Raw genomic sequence first — 20339 nt, 5'->3', positions numbered from 1 at the left:
ATTAGATTTGAGTTGAGATAGCCAAAATGGGGTCCCTGGCTCACAATTACCGGTTTCGGCACTCACAACATCGAGAAATGCCTTAAATCGGAAATATTGAATTTCAAAATTGCAGCATTTTGATTCAGAGGGGCTAATGCTTAGGAATACCCCTCTGAATGTGTGACGTCAGCGCAAATATCTAACGATTTTTAAATGTTTGACTAAAACGTTTTGTAGCACGCGGTGGTATATGCTATTTGCGCGCAACATCTGCCGCAAACGCCGCACTTCTAAAATAAAGTCGCTAGAAACAGCGGAGATCCCAAAAAAGTAAACAAAAGTAAAAGTCTAATATCTTGAAAACCGGTGAATATTTTTCGGTGAAATTTGGTAGATATTCGTTTTCGCTCTTTCTGAACCGAGCGACATCACTTTCATGCCAATTCATAAACTTTTTTGAAGGTGGGAGGGTCCCTTTCAGTCTCGTGCATAATAGAGTTAGTGACGTAATAGCATAAACAATAATACCAATTGGAAATCAATTGCTTTCAAAAGTGAATTAAACCTTAAATATGTTTAAAAAATCTAAGATAATATTATTGTTACGATAATTACGATTTAACAATCGTTCAAAGTTCAATGATTCTTTTATAGTTTGACGTAATATCCTCAGTATTTTGTGTTCTTACTTTATTGTGCTTAATTGTGATCCTTGGACTTCAACGTGCAACATAAGATAAATATGTCAGATGTGCAATGAATTTGCATGAATTGCAATGACAGTGAAAAGAAAAGATCCAAGACGTTCTGGGTTTATATAGCCTTGCGGTTGGCCTTGCGTTCTGTGCAGAGGTCCTGCCTGAGATCAACACACTCTACTAGCATATTTGTAGGTTGTAGGGTAGATTTGTTGGTTAGGTTTGGTCAGGGCCCTGTTTCACCGGTGATAGCAGCACGCCGATTTTACGACTTGTCAAATTGGGTTTCCATGGAGACATCAACAGGCCCATTGCTCCAACACTACCACAAGTGTGACGTCAGCTCGCGCAATTTGATAGCAGCGTGGTAGCAGCAGCCCGTGAAACACTGCCCTGGTCAGGTCAGGTCAGGTCAGGTTAGGTTAGGTTTGGGTTTTGTTGGAAACACCCCTGGGTATAGCACCTCTCCTCATCCTTGGTTGGAAAACCTTTGTGTGATGTCTGCTCTACTAATACTGGAAACAGCCTGACCCCACCACTGGACGTGATCTCGCATTTCCAGTTGTATGGCAGAATTTTGTCCGAACGTTTAATATGCCCTCACAACAGGACATGGATGGTGGGGTCAGGGTCAGCACAACAAGCTATGGGTAGTGCCTGCGCGCTCTGATTCTTCAAATCCGCCCATTCAACCATTTAGACTAAAATTAAATACAAACAGCCGTAGTGCATTTTTCATATTTAAAGCTTTAAAACTGTTTTCAGCCCAAGCTGGGGTAATAAATGGTTTTATTTGTATAAAAATGAATATGACTCAGCTTTTTCTGACAGTTTTATGGTACCTAGGTACCTATTTTTCGTGGTCTGAATTAGCTGAATCAGTGGCAATAAAGAATCTGGATATGGATGGATATATTTAATGGATATTTCGCAAAAGCATGATGAATTTGGGTGTGTCAGGTATTGTTCATTTAGTGTATCCTCTTCCCAATTGCCACAGTTGTAAATGCAATTGCCATGGCCCAGATGGTCAGCGTCAGTGCTACTCACTGCCTGGCTTTCTTGTGTGCTGGCTCAATGTGAATGCTGCACACATCAGTCTATTGGCTGCAGCGGTCTATTGACTAGCAGTGCTGTATTATGACCCTCAATGGCAGGACATGTCACCATTGCAGGCATTGGGTATTTTGCTTGACAACACCTGCACCAGTAGCAGTTAATGCTGCTAAATTGAAATGCTTGGTATATGCTTAGTCAACAAGCGATACATGTCCATTTCTATCTCACATATCAACAATGGAAGCTAAAAGTAGAACCTCTCCTCTATATTTCAGGTGGCCAGTTCTTTGATTGGCTGATATGAAGGAGGCAGCCATGTCATCAGCATCACTTCCAACACATTCCAAGGACCTGGTGGATGGGTCAGAGGACCGGGCGCCCAAAGGACTGATGAATGTGGGAGGCCTCACAGTTCTCTGCCTCTGGTACATGTTCTCTGGTTGCACGCTGTTCCTCAACAAGTACATTCTGAGCTACCTGAATGGGGATCCTACTGTTCTAGGTAGGTGTGTGCCAGCAGCTCTGTACATTTTATAAACTGTGTAGTGTCTGTGCCCTTCCTGGCATCTTAAACACTGATCTAAATTATGCCAGTCCATGCATGTAGCTTATAAGAAAGCATAAATGTTGTAGTGTTATGTTTTTTTCGTCCTATCCATTATGAACATTTTTTTATTTAGTTTGAATCCTTGGAAAGGAAGGATTGACAAGGGCAGATTCACAATTTAGATCAGTGTTAAAGATGCCAAGCGAAGCTTGTTGCGTTGACCCTGCCCTCTACCCCTCTGATCGCGCAATTCTGGTTCTACGGCGGACTTTGGAGTCCAAAGTTTAATTTGCGCACAAGGCACATAGCCGCGCACGGCCGGTCCCCTCATTGACTTCGTCTGGCTACGACCTGCCACCAACCGCAACCATACCTGTCAGAGGGTCATAAACGTCAAGCGCCCGTCGCGCTTCGAACCCGGACTGTTATAACCTGGAACGCGTGCTCTCACCACGCGGAGTCCAATGCTCTACCGGCTGAGCTGCGGAATCAGCCGGGCAATCTGAGCATTGCAACCTGATTTGATCATATTCAGGCATTCCTCAAAACATGTTTCAATTCTTCAAGCCAGCAATGTTTGTCTGCTTGCAGGAGTATGCCAGTTGCTGTTCACCACTGTGTGTGGGTTCATACAGCTGAATGTTACACAGTATTTCACCAAACAGTCTTCCACGAGCATCAGGTCGCCTACATTTCTACTGAACATGCTTGTTGTGGGCATTCTCAGGTAAGTGACAGTTCGTTTTAGGACAGTTACTTTCATCTAGAGACCCTGTCCAATTCTATTCATTCAGTATATCAGTTTTCACTATTAATTACGTGAGCACCTCAGCGGTGGGCACTTGTAACTTGACCGGGACTTCGATAACGATAATTCGATAACCTCTGTCGAGGTCAGCGACTTCGATAACGATAACTCGATAATCAAATCGGTCACTTCGATAACGCTACTTCGATAACGATAATCAATAACGATAAACTTGAAAAAAACGTTATCGTCGATAACGAATTCGATAATCGATATCGATGGGAGTTTTTGAAGTGCCCACTACTAGTGAGCACGTCAGTGTGCTCATAATTTAAAAGAAGTGAATATCTCAACCTCTGGATGTTTTCACTACCCTTCCCTGACCACTCTGTTCTGTCCCGACTCCTCTCCGCTGACCCGCTTACCCTCCCCTCCGCTGTCCAGGTTCGGCACCGTGGTGCTCAGCCTCGTGTCGCTCAAGTTTGTGGCCGTCAGCTTCACGGAGACGGTGAAGAGCTCGGCGCCACTCTTCACCGTCCTCATCTCGCGCTGCATGCTCGGTGAGCCGTCACCGTATGTAAGTCGTCAGTTATAGCGAGCAGCTCGAGTCTGATCTCTGTTTGTAGTGTACCCTGATGCTGAAACTGGGTGCCCTTGTGATGAATCTGCTGACCCTAGGGTCAGCAGGTGAGGTCACCTGAGCGACAGTAACCTCACCCTGTCGCTCAGGTGAGGTTACTGGTGCCCCAATGACCCACTGACCTTGGGTGCCCTGTCGCCGAGACAAAGTGACGGATGTGATGGTGACCCTCTCAGCACTGACCCCTGCTGTCGCAGTGACTTGCAGCTGGCCCCGGGTGTCCCGTCGGCTTTCGCCCAGGCGAGGTGACGGGTGTCCTAACCAGGGCTGCGGAGTCGATGGATTTTCGGCGACTCCGACTCCGACTCCGACTTCGGCTTTCAAAAACCAGCTCCGACTCCAACTCCGACTCCGGGCTGAATTGTCGACTCCGACCGACTCCAACTCCCGATTCCGACTCCGCAGACCTAGCAGGGCTGCGGAGTCGACAGATTTTCGGTGACTCCGACTCCGACTCCGGCTCGGGTTTCTAAAATCGACTCCGACTCCGACTCCGACTCCGGTCACAACTGTCGACTCCGACCGACTCCGACTCCGACTCCGACTCCGACTCCGCAGCCCTGGTCCTAACAACCCGCACCTACCCCAGGTGTCCTGTGGTCCAGGTGAAGTGACCACCACTGGTACCCTAATAACCTGCTGACCCCAGATGCTCTGTCGCCCAGGCGAGGTGACTGGTGTGCTGGTGAACTGCTCGCTGATCCCGGTCATGCTCGGGCTGGCGCTCTGCTCCTCTAACGAGCTCAGTTTCGACATCCGCGGCTTCACCGCCGCACTCAGCACCAACATGGTCGAGTGCTGCCAGAACGTCTACTCCAAGATGCTCATATCGGGAGACAAGTACAAGTACACGTGAGTTCACAAACTAGTGATGTCAATTTCAGAAAACATGTGTCCAATGTCCGTCCAATGTCCAATGCTGGCGTCGACTGTCCGTCCAAAAATATCCAAGCCAGCCATTTGTCCAAAGATGTCCGACATTTACGCAATAGTTTACACTCAACACCATTATTTAATTTGCTGTTAATGTATCGTTACCAGCTCAAAAGTGTTTATCATATCGAAAGCTGGGCTTTTTAATAGCCAATCAATGTTAAACACGATTACTTTATGAAAATGTTGAGGTGTAGCAAGCGATTGTCCAAAGTTGTCCAAAGCCTGTTGTCATTGTCCAACCGAATTCCGAATTGGACATTGGACAAAATCGGAATTCCGAAGATTCAAGTTCCGATTGACACCACTATCACAAACATATGGTGCTAGAGTGGACGAGTGATGGTGAAGTGAATAGGTGTCGATTTCTTTGCATTTGGGTAGACATGCTTTATCTCTGACTGGCATTTTTCCTCTCCCGTGTTTTGCCTTTTGACTTGCAAAGGAAGATCATATCGACGCAGGCCCTTCTCCCTCTTGCAATACCTATTTTTCCGTTTGTTTGCGAACGTTTGCGGAAGTCTGTAAATGTCCTAGATGCCTTCATTGTACGCGTCCCTTGAATCTGCCCTAGGTGTAAAGTACATAATATTGATTCGCCCAGGCAGGCAGACAGAGCGGCCGTTTTACCATTCCGTGTTTGCCGGCAGCCCGACGGAGCTGCAGTTTTACCTCTGTGTGTTTGCCGGCAGGCCGACGGAGCTGCAGTTTTACACGTCTCTGTCGTCGGTGCTGGTGCAGCTGCCGGTGACGTACTTCCTCGTGGGCCCGGCGCAGCTGCAGACGGTGACGCCCGAGCTGCTGCAGGCGCTGGCGCTCAACGGCGTCGTGTTCCACCTGCAGAGCTTCACCGCCTACATCCTGATGGGCTACATCAGCCCCGTCACGTACAGGTGAGTTCAGACGGGATCAGTAGTGGCCCAAATGACGCGTGTGACGTGGGTGGGCGAACCTGGGACTTTTGCTCCGGACTAGCGATAATATGCGGGTTGCATATATTAATTCCTCCTGTGTCACAGTTGTCGTATTATAAGAGTGGTTAAGTCCCGTGACACATGTTTGGGTGGTCAACGCTGACTTAATATTTCGGTATAAAAGAAAATAGTTGTCTCCCCATGAGAGAAGTTTCCCACTGATCAGCTGATTTGTGTCGTGTGTTCTCTGCTCCCTGTGGTCCGCTGCCACATTACTGTCGTTTCTGTGGACCGTTTTGCACCCGAGCCCCTCAGACCTGACCTGACCCCGTCCCTCGCTCCGCCCGCAGTGTGGCCAACACGCTGAAGCGGGCTCTGCTCATCTGGTTCTCGGTGGTGATATTCGGTAACCCGGTGACGCTGCTGAGCGCGGTCGGTACCGCCATCGTGTTGGTCGGCGTGCTCTGCTACAACCGGGCGCAGCAGTACGAGGCGGCCGCCGGCGCCCCGCCACTACCGCCGGCTGGGGAGCCCGAGGCGGTGACCGTGGAACGGTAGGGCTCGGCCGCCCCCGCCGGTGGGGCACGTTAGGTTCTCTTTGGAACGATAGAGTCCCCCCCCCCCTGGTGGGGTATGGGGCGGTCACCGTATAACGCCGGGGTCTGATGCTCCGCCGCTGGACGGCAGGACAGTCCCCTGCCGAGTGACCCGCCGGTCAGGGGTGTGCGGCAGCTCAGTGGCGCCGCGGGCAATACGAGTATCAGTTCCGGCTGTGATGTCACAGAGGCTATCCCAGAGGACCAGCTGAACATTGGGAGTAAGATGTCCTCGGCCGCCGATATCTACTAACACGCTGGCCGTATTGACCCGAGGATCTTAGGTGAGCCTGTGTTTCACTGGAGGGGCATTCCACGATAGATCGACCAAAATTTTATCAGATTTACACCCGACCATTTTTGATTTTGATGAAATCTTGTCTACAGGGTTCTCTTATGCCCTGAAGTCAATGGTGACAACGCCAGACCCCTACGGTCAGCGGTTTAGGAGATATAGCCCCGGGCATTTTGACGAGGTCACTCTGCAGAGTGATTTTTGAAGTGCTATATCTCCTAAAGGAATGAAGGAAATGCATTAAACCTTTGCATCGTTGTGATCGTGGTGAAATGGGCAATTAATTGGCCATCTCGGATTTTCAAAAAAATGATTTTGATTTTTAGCTGTGACGTCATCAATTTTTAAACTTTCTGGCTACCCCCCTAGTACATTAAAATTTGCCATTATTTTTGCTCAGAAATAAAGTTCCGTCAATTTCCTTTCGACTGGAAAAAAACAAAAATGGTAATCTTTCTACAAATATTTTATTTTATTTTTTGAAAATCGCACTACAAACTCTGATTTACAGAATCGGGTTATTAAGCAATATAAGACACATCTGCGAGGACCAGTTACTTCCAAAAAGAGGTTATCTGGGTTTCGGCATATATGTAGGGAAATACAGAATGTTAACCCTCGCCGGACCTATTGGTTTTCTACATACGCCCCGGCCGAGGGGGGGGGCGGGTACGACCCCCCCCCTCGCCGTTTCGCCCCTGGTGGAGCTAGCGCGTCGCGGAAAAAACGAGCGTGTGCGCCGTTACGAGACGCAGAGATTGGTACCCGATTTTAAGGTCCTAGGTCAACCGGTGACCTCTGAGGTCAGGTCAAGTGCCCAAAGGTACGGTTCAGTTTTTGGTGAATAACTTCGCGGAAAATGGCCGCAGAGCCGCGATTTTGGCAGCATCGTGTTCGCCTCGCTCAGGCGCGTCGAATGATATACTTTTTGTTCGGGTCAGGTCAACTTGGGGTGTTGACCTCAGGTCAAGGTCAGGTCAGCACCCTAAGGTCACGAAGTTGGTCTAAAGGGGTCATGTCGCATATCATTCGATTCGGCAGGTCTTCCTGAGTCCATTGGTGGCTTTCCCGGCTCGCTAGCTCAATTTGATCAAGAGTTATTGACGAAAAACTAATATGACCTTGATGACGTCATAAATGACGTCACGAAAGGTCAACATTGCAAAAGTGACGCATCTAACCTTGCAAGGAGTGCATCAAATCACGATTCTGTGTGCTTGAGATAGTTGGAGATCGTTCCCGGCGCCAGAATAGCAGTTTGAATTTTTCCCCATTGACTTATAATGGTGAGGTCACGAAAATGACCTGACCTCATATGACCTTTAGGAAAAATACGAGATATACAAGTTGTGAGACTCATAATGGATACTAGATCCTGCAAGTTTCATTTCCCTGTGACATCTCCTCTGGCAGTGAGGGCGTTGCGAAGTTGCGACATCTGAAGACCGTGCAGAGGTTCACTTATGACGTCATAGGTCAGTGACCTGACCTGACCCAAAAATGCGGTTGGTGTCAAAAGATGCGGCTTGGATCAAAGGTCAGGTATGCCAAGTTTCAGCTCTCTACCGCCGGCGTGTTCGGAGCTATCGCGAAAAAACCCTATGGGGGGGGCGGCACCCGCCCCCCCCCCCTCGGCCGGCGAGGGTTAGATTAAAATATCTTACGCTTTGTTCCAGTTGCGAAAAATATTCAAGAAAATATTATTTAGGTGTTTTATAAATCCAGTCCTTCCACTGTCCGTGCCAGCTGCACCTATTTGTCGTTTCAGAGCAAATGTATGCAAATTTCATATTACAGAGTTGTTTTCAAAAAATAAAATAAAATATTTATAGAAAGATTACCATTTTTATTTTTTGACAGTCAAAAGAACATTGACCGATCTATATTTCTGAGCAAAAATAATGACAAATTTTAATGTACTAGGGGGTTAGCCAGAAAATTTAAAAATTGATGACGTCACAGCTAAAAATCAAAATAATTTTTTTGGAAATCCGAGATAGCCAATAAATTGCTCATTTCACCGCCATCACAACGATGTACAGGTTTAATGCATTTCCTTCATTACTTTAGGAGATATAGCACCTCAAAAATCACTCTGCAGAGTGACCTCGTCAAAATGCCCGGGGCTATATCTCCTAAATCGCTGACCGTAGGGGCCTGGCGTTGTCACCATTGACTTCAGGGCATAAGAGAACCCTATAGACAAGATTTCATCAAAATCAAAAATGGTCGGGTGTTAGGCCTTGGTCGATCTATCGTGGAATGCCCCTGGAGAAGTTATCTCACAGTGTTGTCGGTAGGTGTGAATACCGGTGCTGAATTTGCTATGTAGTTGTGGCTTGCAAGTGATTGCAAGATATTTTGATAAGGTGCTTGGTAATTGTTTGATTTTCTGTACCAAGTTTCATTGAAGGTTGTGACAATCCTTTTGCATGACACCTGGTGGTCTTCCGGATTGCTGTTATTGCGTATATATTGCAATGTCATCCTTCAGTCTACCTTTATTGTACGAAAAGCTACCTTCTTCTACCCCCGCTGATATCACAAGTATCACATCACTGATACGCTGTATCACAAGCTGAAAACTAATGCCACCATCGAAAAGAGACTTCTTCATTTTTTATTTGTGACTACCTATAAATTGTCATCGCTCCTTTTTTGCGCGTTCGTTTTTCTTTACCACCAACACATTTTTCATTTCGTTATGCCTATATACGAACTTAGTGGCGGAAGATATCAATTCCAGTGCCGAAACACGCCACGTATCCCTCGTCTGGGAATTCAGCCGAAGAAAATTGAATGTTTTCTCATCCAGGACCAAGGCTTTGTGGCTACAATTCACGAGATGTATTTCCTGGAGCGTTTGATATGTACTGTCCCTGTGAGGGTGTGTTTCTATTAGTAGTTTATGGTAGTTTATATTATACACTATACACTGCATGTACTTAGACACCAAAAGTACATTCAAATTGTGATAAATTTTTGAAAGCCAAAGCCGAGCTTTCGAAAGTGTCTAATGTCGATTTATAATTTCACTTTTTGGCTCGCTCCTGAATAGCTGGTTGAAGTTGTTATCTGGGGATCGGTCGACTTGTTAACCGATGACATCAGGATGGATTGCTTCTCACCAAATATGTTGCTGCCTGGATGTCATTATTCATTTGGGTTTTGTAGATGATTCCCAACGCCTTACTTATCCTCGGTCTCCTCTTCCATGACATAGATATAAATTGGGGATTCTCGTCGAACATAGTCGTGATTCAGTGATTTAATCCGGTGATACACATCAATATCGTATATATCGCTTACGTTGCAATAGACGTGCCGCCTATAATGGCACAGTTGTTTATAGTTTTGGTTATTAATTCGGCCAACTAGCCGTGTCGACCGCAGCTTTGTTTTATATGACTTTGTTAACGTTATGTGGGCTATTGATGTCTGCGTGATATTAACAGTATTTCCGGACGATCGTTAAAAATGTTGTTTTGATTAGCAATTATATTTTAAAGGAAATAGTTCACTTTTTAACATGGGTTTTGAACTGGAATAGCAGTTCCGTAGCTCGGGCTGAGACGAGCATAAATCAGGAGCTTTTACAGCCCAACGATCACCCTAGGCAAAGATATTCTATTTCTCGTCCCGAAAAAGGTGTCTTGCGTTGAGGATGTGTGCCTTGCATATATTTCCATCCAGTATGAAAAGAGCATGCGGGTCCCGAAAATTCTTCAGAAACTAGAGAAATTATCTACGAGAACTCTAGAGAAATTCTCGTACTGATCAATTAGGACATTCAGGGGAACATTATCAGATCGAGCAGATCGCCCAAATGCCGGTGGCTGCGATAATTTTTCTGTTTCTGAAGAATTTTCGGGACCCATGCTCTTTTCATACTGGATCGCGTGTGCCTTACAGAAACTGAAAAGTTCTTCCTATATCAAAATATAGAAAATAATATTTTGTTATAAAAAGGTTTTATTTTCTTTGCTGATTATTTTGAACATAAAAAATCATAAATCCGTTGCAAAAAAATAATTTCGTGAAAGTGAACTATTTCCTTTAAGTCCGCACGTGTTAAGTTTCAAGTTTGTATCTTGTGATTTCACGTTTTAGCAGTCTGTCCACAGTCTGCGGTAGCGGAGAGGTCCCTGCCGGCTGGCGTGCTGCAAAGGCCCCTGCTGGGCTGGGTTTGTGACACTGTGTCGGGATGGGGGGTGCAGTTGGGCACGTGCCGTGTCCCGTCCGTGACGAACAAAGCCGTGACTTCTGACGGCACGAGTCGAGACACGTGACCGGAGGGCGAGGCCGGGGGACCAGCGTTATTGGGGGAGGTGTGTGATTGTAATGCAGAACGTGCAATATTGCTGCGCGCTGGAGAGCTGATGAACCATTCCAGTTTGCTGCGTTCGCGAGGACGTTTGTGAAGGAATGTTTTGTGTAAGCAAGCAATTTCGATGGTTTGTGTCCTCCCTCATGCTGTGCGGGATTGTTCTGTATTCGCGATGTTGCAGCTATGCGCTGTTCATTGCAGAAATTAAACGTTTGTTTCCACCAAAGGTGTACACTGACCACTGTACACCAGACGCAATGTTAAATCATCCATTTTGAAGATGGGCTGAATACACTGACGGGAGCTGGGCATGCATGTGTTTACCGAAAAGCGTTTTCCATTTCGACCCATCGTTCGGACCACTTCATTATTGTGCCCTTGATGATGACCTCGGAGACCCGGGCAGACCACCTTGATGTTTATCGTGGGTAATTGAGGCCACCTTTTGGTCCCGTTTCTGAGGTCGTTATATTTGAAATGGCTGATGAAATCGCCTACTGTAATTCGAGTTGCACCATTTTCGTATTGATTGGTCCGGTTGCTCCTGAGTGATGAGATTGGTGCAATGGATGAAAGCGTTTTCGGTTTTGATGACCCTACGAGGTCTTTGAGGTATGCAATGCGGGGAATAATTTATTTTGTACCCAAATTTTAGAGCAGTTATCCAAAAAGCTCCATTCATGCCTGGGTACGTGGATTTTTTGGCCATTATTCCGCCATAATTTCAATGCAGTGCTCTTCATGGCGTTGAAGGCAATAATTTTGGCTCCTGCAAAGCGCTAATGACACATTTTGCGGCATTTCAGGTCAAGCTTAGCACTCTCAACAAATACTGGGACCTTAGAATTGGTGCAAGTGGGTGCAAGGGTGGTGTCCGCGAGATTTGCTTTTGTACATTTCATGTCTGTATTTTAGCCGCAAGCATTGATTCATAATGACTCATCTGCTTCGAATATGACGCACCATAACAAGAAAGTGTGTTCACGCATTTTGATACTGACGAAATTCAGTTTTCTGTTTTTGTAATCTGGTTTTTGATTGGCTATAGTTTGCCAGTTATCCCTCTATGCGCGCACGCATTGACAAACTGAACACTGCCTTTGTTGATCCCGAGATGAGTTGAGTTAGAAATCAAAATACGGGATACTTTGCGTCGTAATAATTCGGGTGTGGTGTCGTGATTATCTTGGAAGTTTTTTGGTGTATTTGAGAAAGGAAGTGGAAGTGAAGAGTCGAAGACATATTTATCCACATTTCAATTTATTGATACCGCTCTTACAGACGGGAGCATTTCGATTTGAGTCCTGCTTCTCTCCGTAGCTGGCTACAGTCCAAAATGTTCAGTTCGGGACCCAACTACAACAAATTGAAGACCAATCTGAGATTGGCAGTCAACAGATTAAAACTTTTGGAAAAGAAAAAGACAGAGTTGGCCCAGAAAGCAAGGAAAGAAATCACAGACTATATTGTGGCAGGGAAAGCAGAAAGAGCAAAGATCAGAGTTGAGCACATTATTCGTGAAGACTACCTGGTGGAGGCAATGGAGATAGTTGAATGTTACTGTGATATGCTTCTGGCCAGAATGGGACTCATCCAGCAGATGAAAACTCTGGATGAGGGTCTTGCGGAGCCAATATCAAGCATCTTGTGGGTGGCGCCACGGATGCAGGCTGATGTGGCGGAGCTGCAGGTCATCTCAGCTCAGCTGACCGCTAAGTATGGCAAGGAGTACTTGCAGGCATGCAGAGAAAACAGTTTGGGCACAGTTTCTCCAAAGCTGATGCACAAACTGTCAGTGCAGGCTCCTCCAAAGATTCTGGTTGAAAAGTATTTGATCGAGATAGCAAAGAACTACAATGTGGAGTACGAGCCAGACCCAGGAGTGATGGCAAATGAGGGAGTGGTCAACTCTGATGGAATGCTCATCAACCTGAATGATGACGAAGATAACAGGGGAGATGGTGCAGGTGGGAGCAGTGGAGGTGCCGGTGGTGGTTTCCCTGAGCCCACAGGATCTGCAGCATTCAACCTGCCAGGTGTCCCATCCAATGGTTCTGGGCCACCGCCTCCCCTGGGCTTCGTGGACCCAAAGACCATGAGCGCGCCCAGTGGCACTGGAATGCAGTATCCGCTCCCTGAAGCTCCATACAATCCTTATGCTGTCAAGTCTGTGCCCTCAGAGCCTGAACGTCAAGAGAAGACCTCAAACGTCAACTTCAACTACCCTACACCAGCCCCGAGAACCAGCACAGATGATGCCCTGAACCTGCCTGATGTCCCTGCTGGACCGAACACCTTTGGACTACCTAGCCCTCATGGTGGCGTCCCCAACCTACCGCCGCCAGGCACGGATGATGAGACCAACTTTGATGACCTCACAAAGAGGTTTGAGGCACTGAAGAAGAAGAAGTAATGTCTCACTATTCTGCTTGTTGGGTTCATACTACTTTTACTCTATAGAGGTGGACTGTGACTCATGCTTGTTGGGTCTGGTGTGGCAAGCTGTGGCAGCTGCCTTGTGCAGACCATACCTTAGCATGGCAAAATGTGGAGATGAAGAGAGTGATAACTGATATCTGGTATATATTTTGAGATGGTCACACTGTGAAAGTGTACCTTCCATATAGATGACAGTTCATTTTATCTGATCTTGTTTTTGTCCTCTATGTCTATTTCCCTCTTAGTGAGAACTGATTGACAGTAGCCAGAATTGGAGTTATCATTAGGCATTCTGCACTCTGCAGCAGATGTGAGAAAACTGACATTGCCTAGTGCTGTGAGTGGTATGCTGGCCACTTGAGTGTGCAGTTTGTGTTCATAGCAGGAGATAGGATAGTCTGTCCAACTAGTTCAACTGCCTGCTATGGAAATGCTGATGCATTTTCTTAAACACACCCTCTAAACTTTTCTGGAGTTATGTTATAACAGTGGATGTATCTTTGGGAGAAATCTGCTTATGGTGCCTCACTGGATCTGCTTATTTTGCTTCCAAAAGCACATTAATATGCTGGCTGAAGTTCGCTGCCAATCAACAATTATCACTGCTCGTATGCTTGTTGCTGTTGACGTTTCAGCTATGCTTGGCAATGTTTCAGACAGATGCCTAGTAAGGCAGTAACAATAAATTACCTATAAAAGCTCATGATTTTCTACAAACATCTCAAAGTCATTGTATTTAGTCTCATGATAACACTACGTACAATTCGCATGCCCTTGCAACCTTGCATTTCACTTTTCTGTTGGGCCTTCGCCGTTGGAATCAGCGCTAACGACCAGCAGCACAGCTAGTCTTGGTCATGAAATAGGACACTGACCACTTGAGCAGGTGGTGTCCTAACGTCGATGGTGTTTCCCCTAGGACGTGATGGAACTCCAAACTCAATAATCATTGTTCGTGGTTGGTCGGTCCGGTCGCGTTCTAATGTCGAACTTGTGTTGCTGACCTTTCGGGCATGGAAGCATGTCCCCAGTGTCGTGACGGCACCATTCCACCTCGTTACTCTGCATGGAGACTAGCGACCCTAGCATTTTCAGAATGCTGCCGCTAGAACCTTCCCAGTTCATCAGGACACCGCCGTTCAGTCGCTCATATGTCGTAAAGTAGAGAGCGTTGTGCGATGTGCATAATTGCTAGCTTTTCCCTCGACACTAAGCTGTATGCGGCGCTACCGGGAGGTTTCGCTCATGTTCCGTGGCTGAATTGGTTGAAACTCCGTTTAGTGCTTGCCGATACATTTATTAAGTACTCCTGGTCTCCGTGGGCTACCATTTCGCCAGTGTCAACTAATAGCTGCCAGTCGAGCGGTGCTCGCCCACCGAAACCGCGCCGGCCCTTCCCACTGGGATTGTTATAGTGTGCACCGGTTACATGAACGACAGGTTATTGGTTAATTGCGCCTTACGTTAGTGACTAAGGGAGGGGACGGATAGTACACAGAGTACAGATGGCGCAGGGTTATTATCTTGTGCGCTGCTGCTATCTACGGGTTTCTAAGTGACTACAACTAAAACACGACACCTTTACTTTACCACGGTGAGCTCCACTACTCGCAGAGCTCTCCTGGACCTTACCTTAACGTAAATATCGGCACTCTGACAATGCCGCTAGAAGTAACTCATCCATCTTAAACGCGTCGCTGGAAATCACTTGTATAAAACACGTTCTTACGAAGAACAGTGACGACCACTCGGAAAATGGTGCGACACACACCTTCACATACAAACTACAGGACAGCCGATTGTGCCTGAAAACAAGCCGCAGGTCCACAGCAGACATAACACTCAGGTACAAGCTACCAGCGTCACATTGAGAGTTTGGAGCGTTCCAACGGCCCGGGTAGCTCCTGACCTTGGCGGTGCCCACAGGTGACAGATAGTCGCCGCCGACTCACGGGACTCGCGGCCGTCTCGGATGGAACGTATCTCACGATTTGACAGCAGAAACGTCACGGCAGCTAAAAAGGTGCTTCTCAAGCTTCTCACGAAGTCAGGCAGTAGTCTGGCCCCACAGTAACCACCACTCCTGATATAGCGACAAACCGACGTACTGGTATGATGTTCGCTAATCTCCTCTCTTTATCACTGGCTAAAGGCTACGAGTATGAGCTGAAGGACAGATTTCCTGGCCGGAGGTGACCTCACCTGTCTGAGGACAGGCTCGGGTACCTCAGTGCCATCTATGATCGTCTTAAATCACCGGTAGTTGCGAGCTGCTCCGGTCGTGCGGCTGTGGCGCTGTTGATCACGCTACGCCAGTGACCTCGCGACTTGGATCATAGCGACAACGAGCTGCCGGGTACAGTTCACCGGGCGACTCGGGCCGCCGCTGGTCCCCATCCACCATCGCACAGGTACTCAGTTCGGCTCGATCGGAATCGCCACCGCCCTCGCCAAGATGGACAGACAACTGACCACTCTCCGCCCTCCGCAGGCCGCCGCGGCACCTCCCTCCGGCGCGGCACCTCCCCGTCTGGCCTCCGGCGCGGCGCGGCCGCCGGCTAGAGCTCGTCCTCCGGCCACGGCGACGGGTAGCCCATGGACTGGAGTTTGGCCGCCTGCGCGCGCCGGTACTGATCAGCGCTGAACGGGCTGACGGTGAAGAAGGCCAGCAGGCCGACGCCAGTGGCCAGCACGAGCACCAGCAGGGTGTTGAGCAGCAGCCGCTCGCGGCGCGGCTGCTGGATGCTGCTAACCTCGGCCAGGTGACGCTGCAGCTCAGCGGCGTGCACACGCTCCTCGGCGGCGCTCTCGTGGCCGCACACCCAGTCGTAGGCGCGCCGCCACGCCGGCGCAGCTGTGAGCAGATACGATCGGGGTCAGAGTGAGAACAGGGATCCACCAGCCAGCTGCCCCCACCAGCCAGCTGCCTTGTCAGCAATCAATGTACGTCCCACCACCCTCCCGTTCCCCTGGTACCGGTCCATGCCCGCGTGCACGCCGCTCTCCACCCACCCGCCATCTCCTCCTCCTCCAGCTGCATGGTGTGCTTGTCCTCGTCGGCCGGCGGCTGCGGCTCCAGCTCGTCCTCCCGCTGCTGCTCCGAGAACCGTGTGAAGAAGGTGGTGCGCACGGTGCGCCAGTCCTCGGGCGCCGGGGTGGCCAGCGACACCACCGCCGCCACCACGCCCGTCAGCCAGAACAGCAGCATCGCAAAGTACATGTAGTGCATCTGGGGAACACGAGTGAATGTCTATTACCACTACTTCCTCAGCCCTGACTCCAGCGTAGTGCGAAGCGATTACCTCCGATGGTGGAGGACCTTGCTGGTTATTACAAACAAGATTACTACTTATGTCTTATCAGTAGGTTATAGCAAGATTACTTCAATACTCATCAGTAGCGACTCTTTTTATCGAGAATCCCCAAAGTTCCCGCAGCAGTTGACTTCCAGCAGTTCTCGAGACTTGCCTTGGCCACGATCGCCGGTCTGGTGTCCTCGGTCTCCCAGCACTTGGGCGCGTCGAACATGTAGACAAAGTCGAGCACCATGCGGGCGACGCCCACCACGAAGCCGCTCATCAGGCCCCAGAAGGCCCCCTGCAAGGTCAGACGGGCGTCAGGTGCTGTGAAGGGTCGCTGTGTTTGAACAGTCAGTTCTGAGCATTGAGTGCCGAGCAGCAGTACCTAATGAATAGAGCAACCGAACTGGAAAGTGGACAAGACGGTAATTGCTGGACACAGTAGCGTGCACTGTATGAGTGTATACGAGTATACCAGGTATATACAGCGAACTGATAGACAGGTAAAGGACAGGACAATGAATAAAAAAGCAATGTCAGGCTCCACCGGTCCGTACCGACCTCCTAGCCCCCCCCCCGCTCGTAGCCCCCTCTCCCCCTCCTGGGTCGTACCGTCTCGTTCATCCGGCTCCAGAGGACGGCCATGGTGTAGACGGCGGCGATGGGCGGAGCCAGGTAGGCGGCGATCGACTGGATGTACAGGAAGAGCTGGCCACCCTGCGCCTTGTCGATCAGAGGGATCCACGCGATACTGATCGCCACCATCACTCCCACAAACGCCCTGACGAAGAAATAACATAATATAAAGCTAAAAAGGCAGCATAAAACCCACATACACTCTGGGGAAAACACGCGGTGAGCTGCAAGATGTGAACGATCTTCGTGAAAGCCGTAATCGCCCTTGTAAACCGACGATGAACAAGAACCGCACAAAACATTTAGAAACATGAAGTTTTGCAACTGGACGGAGAGCAACGGGTCCGCCCCGTACCAAGGCCGGGGAATGGGCCTGGGCCGGTCTCTCAGTCACACTCACATGGCGCCGTCAGAGCAGACAGAAGAGGACCATAACTCACGACCCTGACGTGGACCCAGCCGCTCCATGTGGGGACTAAATCATTTACGAGTATGTGTGTGTGGAAAACATGCCCACAGACCCATCAGATGGTATACCATGTAAAAAATCGGTCAATTATTTGAACGAATACCAAATACTAAATCAGTCATCTTTCACGCATGAATTCCTTGTAATTATACACAAACTCTGTTATCTCTCGTCATATTGCGCACGGTCTGAATTGTCTGATCACTCATCGCACGTTTGGCCCGAGTGCTAGAGTCCAAGTGTAATAGACAGGACGCACGTGATCACCATACACCGCACCCGTCCGCGGGGATCACGTAAAGCGGACGTGACGTGACGGAACCGGGTGTGACGGACCGTGTCGTGACGTCACGCCGGTAAACGGGTGTACCTCCGGCCGGCCCGGGCCGGCCCGTCCCGGTCCGCCCAGCCAAACCCGAATATGAACGTGAGACCGGCCATGGGACGGCATCGTAACTTAAAAATAACTCAAAATATAATCAACAATTAATAATAAATGAATCGCATTAACCATATGCAATGTCACTGTGAGTCCGATCGTCGATCATACAGTACACCATATGTGTATCGTATTCGGCTGATCTGTTATAGCTGATCACTTAGGTCGTAAAGTTCGTGATGTCCCTGAACAACCGGCATGTCACGGGTGTTCTGGGTGGTAGGTGGTTATTATAGCAGGGGTGATCAGGGGCCCGGGAACGATTTTCAAGTTGGGGGGGGGGGGGGGGCGAGCCTAAAATGCCTGACATGATGCATATGAAGCAGTGGCGTAGTTAGGGGTCTAAGGGGACACGTACCCCCCCCCCCCCCACCCATCGGGTTGAAAGGGACCCTGCGGTGCCATTTGACCGCCGAGGGTTAACGATGGCCATATTTCGACTCAGAATGGCCTCATAGGTCTCGTTAGAGCACCTTATGGGCCCTAAATAACCACACTAAAATCTCAACAAGGGCCCCACGCCGGCTTCTGAGGGAATCTTGCAGATTTTAAGGGCCCCTCGGTGGTCTCCAAAGGCCCGTTACTGGCCTCTGAGAGTTCTTACCGGCCTATGAGGGGCCAGTTCTAGGGGCATTTCCCGCCTGTGATGGTCACACATTTATTTTTCCGAGGGTCCCATAACGGCAACTGTGGGGGCCCTCATCGGCGCCTATGAGTGCCCACACCGGTGTCTCTGAGCGTTTCACACCCCCAACTCTGAGTGCCTATACCAGTGCCTTTTAAAGCCCTATATCGGCGGCTCTGAGGACCCAACAGTCAACACCTGCGCATCTAAAGGCCACCCACTGGAAACTTTTGAGGGCCCCACACCGGTGACTCTGAGCCCTGAGGGCCCCACCGGCGTCTGACAGTACCATGCCGGCCTCTAAGGACCCCACAAGACTTCTTCTGCCGGCCTAGGGGCCCCGTGCCGGTCACTGAGAACCCCCTGTTGGTTTGTAGAGGGTTCGCGTCAGCAGCTCTAAAGACCCCACACCCGTCTGTAACGGCTCCACACCAGCGTCTATGAGATCCCAGAGCAACGCCTGTAAGGACCCTCACCGGCGCCTCTGAGAGAATCACACTAGCACCTCTGTGCGCCCGAACCAGCACCTGCATGGCGATTGGCGGCCCATACCCATGCCTCTAAAGGCCCCTTACCGGCGGTTCTGAGGGCCCTATACGCCGGTGATTCTGAGGGTGCTACCGATAACCAAATGCATCAGACAAGCCCTTAGTGTCGCTGAGCTTTAATCCCATAGATACCGGCCTTCCGAGGGCGCCACGTCAGTGCACTCATTGCCCCACACCCCTCCCTCACACCCGGAGCGGGTAAACTGTGTTATACCTATATTATAGCAATGATTTTACCACCGTTGTACGTTATATATTTCTCAAAGTTTTCTCAAAATGGTCTAGTATAAAATCTGGCCTGCCAAACTCATGGCCAAGGCCAGGCCAAAACCAAAGCGGGATGACAATAGCAGATGTTGTGAAATCGATACTGTATCAGCAGAAACCATTCAGATGGCTAGGAAAATGCCGTGTGATGATGTTTAGATGGGAGACAAGAAGGAAAGAAGTCCGGAAAAGGGAAGAAAGATCCTTTCACGCTGCCTCAATGTTGAGGGGGCGCCGCCCCCTCGGCTCTCAAGTTGGGGGGGGGGGGGGGGCAAGCGCCCCCGCTGCCCCCCCCCCCTGTTCCCGGGTCTATGGGGGTGATGGCTTTTGTATACCAATTACCAGGCAATGTGTGGACCAGCATTGTGGCTAATATTTATACATACTGGCGCTATATGTCAGGTGGCCGATTGTCGCTTAAAGTTATACCGGGCGATTGATGGCAGCACACCCTACATGCTTGATAACTCGCCCGTATTTCGCCACTGTGATTTAAAGTTGGGAACAGATATGCTTCAGCAGATAAAACTGAGCGAATACCAGCCTAGTGTAAGCATCCACGTAACAGACCCACCAATCTCCTGAAACTCCGGGCAACAAATAGGACGTAAAAACAACAAGCAAAAGAGCCTTACTGCTTAGTGCTTACCCATTGCACAACTTGAAATTAGATCCCCAGCTTGTGCAACTGTGCACTTATGCAATGTGTGCAATGAGTTATCCGGTCTCTGGTCCGTAAATTCGAACGATGAAACAACAGAACGACGACAGTGTTTACCCTAGACTCTCTCCTTTTCCAGCCCACCCCTATGACTGTGGTCAGGGGGTGTGAGTTTACAGCGGAGAACTGTTCAAACCAACAACAAACTTTGACGTAA

At 49.0% G+C, this 20339-nt stretch overlaps 3 protein-coding genes across 3 annotated transcripts in view; 2 read left to right on the top strand and 1 right to left on the bottom strand.

The window, feature by feature from the left end:
* Positions 1-701: 701 nt before the first annotated feature.
* LOC122383432 (solute carrier family 35 member E2B-like) lies at positions 702-11048 on the top strand. The gene is made up of 10 exons (XM_043369829.1): positions 702-871; positions 2015-2241; positions 2878-3013; positions 3479-3594; positions 4340-4526; positions 5300-5500; positions 5872-6423; positions 8687-8959; positions 8990-9913; positions 10468-11048. The coding sequence occupies exons 2-7, from the start codon at positions 2040-2042 to the stop codon at positions 6077-6079; spliced, it is 1050 nt and encodes a 349-aa protein (XP_043225764.1). The 5' UTR covers positions 702-871; positions 2015-2039; the 3' UTR covers positions 6080-6423; positions 8687-8959; positions 8990-9913; positions 10468-11048.
* A 665-nt stretch (positions 11049-11713) lies between these two features.
* Positions 11714-13876, top strand: LOC122383426 (IST1 homolog). The gene has a single exon (XM_043369817.1). The coding sequence runs from the start codon at positions 12076-12078 to the stop codon at positions 13150-13152; it is 1077 nt and encodes a 358-aa protein (XP_043225752.1). The 5' UTR covers positions 11714-12075; the 3' UTR covers positions 13153-13876.
* Positions 13877-14875: 999 nt separating this feature from the next.
* Positions 14876-20339, bottom strand: part of LOC122383424 (sodium/glucose cotransporter 5-like) — a 22209-nt gene continuing 16745 nt past the window's right edge. Inside the window, exons 12-15 of the mRNA XM_043369803.1 lie at positions 17090-17258; positions 16647-16775; positions 16191-16407; positions 14876-16032 (exon numbers count right to left, since the gene is read on the bottom strand). Of these exons, the coding sequence (XP_043225738.1) occupies positions 15737-16032; positions 16191-16407; positions 16647-16775; positions 17090-17258 (811 nt within the window). The 3' untranslated portion in view covers positions 14876-15736. The remainder of the gene's footprint in view (positions 16033-16190; positions 16408-16646; positions 16776-17089; positions 17259-20339) is intronic.

Source organism: Amphibalanus amphitrite, unplaced genomic scaffold (genome assembly GCF_019059575.1).
Source record: "Amphibalanus amphitrite isolate SeventyFive unplaced genomic scaffold, NRLGWU_Aamphi_draft 000012F_arrow, whole genome shotgun sequence".
In the NCBI taxonomy this organism is placed as follows: Eukaryota; Metazoa; Arthropoda; class Thecostraca; order Balanomorpha; family Balanidae; genus Amphibalanus; species Amphibalanus amphitrite.
This window is presented reverse-complemented; position numbering and strand designations above follow the sequence as displayed.

Coding starts and splice junctions, on each gene's coding strand:
- LOC122383432 (XM_043369829.1), top strand. CDS start 2,040: ATGAAGGAGGCAGCCATGTCATCAGCATCACTTCCAACACATTCCAAG. Junction 3,014..3,478: donor CTTGTTGTGGGCATTCTCAG/GTAAGTGACAGT, acceptor TCCGCTGTCCAG/GTTCGGCACCGTGGTGCTCA. Junction 4,527..5,299: donor GGAGACAAGTACAAGTACAC/GTGAGTTCACAA, acceptor GTTTGCCGGCAG/GCCGACGGAGCTGCAGTTTT.
- LOC122383426 (XM_043369817.1), top strand. CDS start 12,076: ATGTTCAGTTCGGGACCCAACTACAACAAATTGAAGACCAATCTGAGA.